We start from the raw sequence: 3,002 nt of genomic DNA on the forward strand, positions 1-3,002 counted from the left end.
GACGTCCCCAAAATGGGGCATTTTTGGAAAGAAATAAGGACGATGAGGAGCAGGAAGGCCGGGGCAGAGCACCCTCGCTGGTGGTCGGACCCATGGGTGCCCCTGGACAGCAATAGGAAGAGCTGGATGGGGGCAACCACCCCTGCCACCCCCCAAGGACCTGCCTCGTCCTCCAGGGGTGCCCCTGCAACGACCTAAAACCCACAAAATGCTTTAAAATTGGACATTTTCCCTTTTCCCTGCTCCTTTCTGACCCTGGGGGCATCCCCGGATGAGGGGGGCGGCAGCTCCGCACCCCCACCCAGCACCGTCCCCCATGGCCATGAGGGACCCCCGGGTGATTTCCCCCCCCCCATAACCCTTCATTTCTGGACATCCCAAAATTGGATGGCCCCAAAGGCCATTGAGTCGTCGAAATGTAATTGATTTGAGTTAATTAATGGGTTAAATTGGTGCTAACGAGCCCGCTTGCTCGCAGAACCGCATGCACGAGTCCCTGCACCTCTTCAACAGTATATGCAACCACAAGTTCTTCGCCGCCACCTCCATCATCCTCTTCCTCAACAAGAAGGACCTTTTCGAGGAGAAGATCAAGAAAGTCCACCTCAGCATCTGCTTCCCAGAATACGACGGTGAGGGGGTCCTTCCCCCTGCCCCCAGAGCCCCCAAAATTGGGGTGTCCCAGGGGTGGGGATCGTTTGGGTGCTGCTGGGATCCGGTCAAGGCCCTGGAGGTGGGAGCGGAGATGGATGTGGCCTTGGGAAGTGGTTGGGAGGCTTGAAATGGGGTGAAAATGGGGTGAAAATGGGATTAAAATGGGATTAAAAATAGGTGAAATGGGATAAAAATGGGGATTTAAAATGGGGATTTAAAATGGGGATTAAAATGGGGATTTAAAATGGGGATTAAAATGGGGATAAAAATGGGTGAAACAGGGTAAAATGGGATAAAAAGGAGATTAAAAGGGGATTTTTTTATTTTCTGTTTTATGGAATGAGGTAGAATGGGATAAAAAGGGGTAAAACGGGGGAAATGGGTGATATGGGGATAAAAAGGGGATAAAAATGGGGGAAATGGGATAAAAATGGGATAAAAATGGGATAAAAGGGGTGAAATAGGATAAAATTGGGATTAAATAGGATAAATATGGGATAAATATGGGATAAAAATGGGATAAATATGGGTGAAATGGGATAAAAAGGAGATTAAAAGGGGATTAAAAGGGTTAGAATGGGGTAAAATGGGATAAAAAGGGGTGAAATGGGGGTAAAATGGGGATACAAATGGGATAAAAATGGGATAAAAATGGGATAAAAGGGGTGAAATGGGATAGACATTAGTTAAAAACGAGTGAATGGGGTGAAATGGGATAAAAATGGGATAAAAATGGGATAAAAGGGGTGAAATGGGATAGACATTAGTTAAAAACGAGTGAATGGGGTGAAATGGGATAAAAATGGGATAAAAATGGGAACAAAAATGGGTGAAATGGGATAAAATGGGGATAGAAAGGGGATAAAATGGGGGAAATGGGGTGATATGGGGTAAAAATTGGGTGAAATGGAGTGAAATGGGGATAAAAGGAGATAAAAGGTGATTAAAAATGGGAAGAAATGGGATAGAAATGGGATAAAAATGGGATAAAAAGGGGAAAAATGGGATAAAAATGGGATTAAAAGGGGACAAAATGGGATAAAAGGGGACAAAAATAGGACAAAAGGGGACAAAAACGGGATAAAAGGGGACAAAAACGGGATAAAAGGGGATACAAATGGGTGAAATGGAGCGAAATGGCATGAAAAGGGGTGAAATGGGATAAAAGGGGATAAAATCAGGATAAAATTGGGATTAAACGGGATAAAAATGGGATAAAATTGGGATAAACGGGGATAAAAAGGGGCACAAGGGGATGCAATCGGGTACTTTCGATGGGTGTAGCTGGCAGCCGGCCCCGTTTGCTGCCCCGCAGGCCCCAACACGTTCGAGGACGCGGGGAATTACATCAAGACGCAGTTCCTGGACCTGAACATGCGGAAGGACGTCAAGGAGATCTACAGCCACATGACCTGTGCCACAGACACCCAGAACGTCAAGTTCGTCTTCGACGCCGTCACGGACGTCATCATCAAGGAGAACCTCAAGGACTGCGGCCTCTTCTGAGCGCCGGGGCGGGAGGCACCCCAGAAACGGTGAGAGACACCCCAGAAATGAGAGACACCCCAGAAGAAATGATGAGAGACACCCCAGAAATGATGAGAGACACCCCAGAAATGATGAGAGACACCCCAGAAATGATGAGAGACACCCCAGAAATGATGAGAGACACCCCAGAAATGATGAGAGACACCCCAGAAATGATGAGAGACACCCCAGAAACGGTGAGAGACACCCCAGAAATGATGAGAGACACCCCAGAAACGGTGAGAGACACCCCAGAAATGATGAGAGACACCCCAGAAACGGTGAGAGACACCCCAGAAATGATGAGAGACACCCCAGAAACGGTGAGAGACACCCCAGAAATGATGAGAGACACCCCAGAAATGGTGAAAGACATCCCAGAAACAGTGAGAGACACCCCAGAAATGATGAAAGACACCCCAGAAATGGGGATTTGGCCCCCAAAATAGTAATAATAAAGGGGTTGGGGGGTGAGGATGTGGTAGAGACCGCCCCGTCCTGCTCTGGTGGTGATGGGACGTGGGTGACATCGTTGGTGACATCGCGGGTGACACCGGGTTTGCCATTGAACTGGGAATTCCCAGATGTAGAGGATGGGGGGATGAAATGGGAGCGAGGAGCAGGGGAATTTGGGGTTCCCCACCCCCGGGGAAGGGCAATGGGGAGGTTTGGGTCCCTCCCCCTGCAGCATCACATGGAGGGTGGTTATGATTTGTAACTAATTTGGTCAGATTGCTTTGCAAAACCAACAGGTTACAGCCCAAAAAGATATAAATATGTGTATTTTAAATATATATTATAGATAAATATCTAAAATTATA

At 47.4% G+C, this 3,002-nt stretch overlaps 1 protein-coding gene across 1 annotated transcript; it reads left to right on the forward strand.

Annotated features, from left to right (window-relative positions):
* Window positions 1-478: 478 nt before the first annotated feature.
* LOC104534316 (guanine nucleotide-binding protein G(t) subunit alpha-2) lies at window positions 479-2,160 on the forward strand (the record flags this gene model as incomplete). Its single annotated transcript, XM_010187382.1, has 2 exons — window positions 479-632; window positions 1,970-2,160. Coding segments are annotated over 2 exons (345 nt in total), but the record flags the coding sequence as incomplete, so codon positions are not given.
* Window positions 2,161-3,002: the final 842 nt, after the last annotated feature.

Source organism: Mesitornis unicolor, unplaced genomic scaffold (assembly GCF_000695765.1).
Source record: "Mesitornis unicolor isolate BGI_N332 unplaced genomic scaffold, ASM69576v1 scaffold20616, whole genome shotgun sequence".
Classification (NCBI taxonomy): domain Eukaryota; kingdom Metazoa; phylum Chordata; class Aves; order Mesitornithiformes; family Mesitornithidae; genus Mesitornis; species Mesitornis unicolor.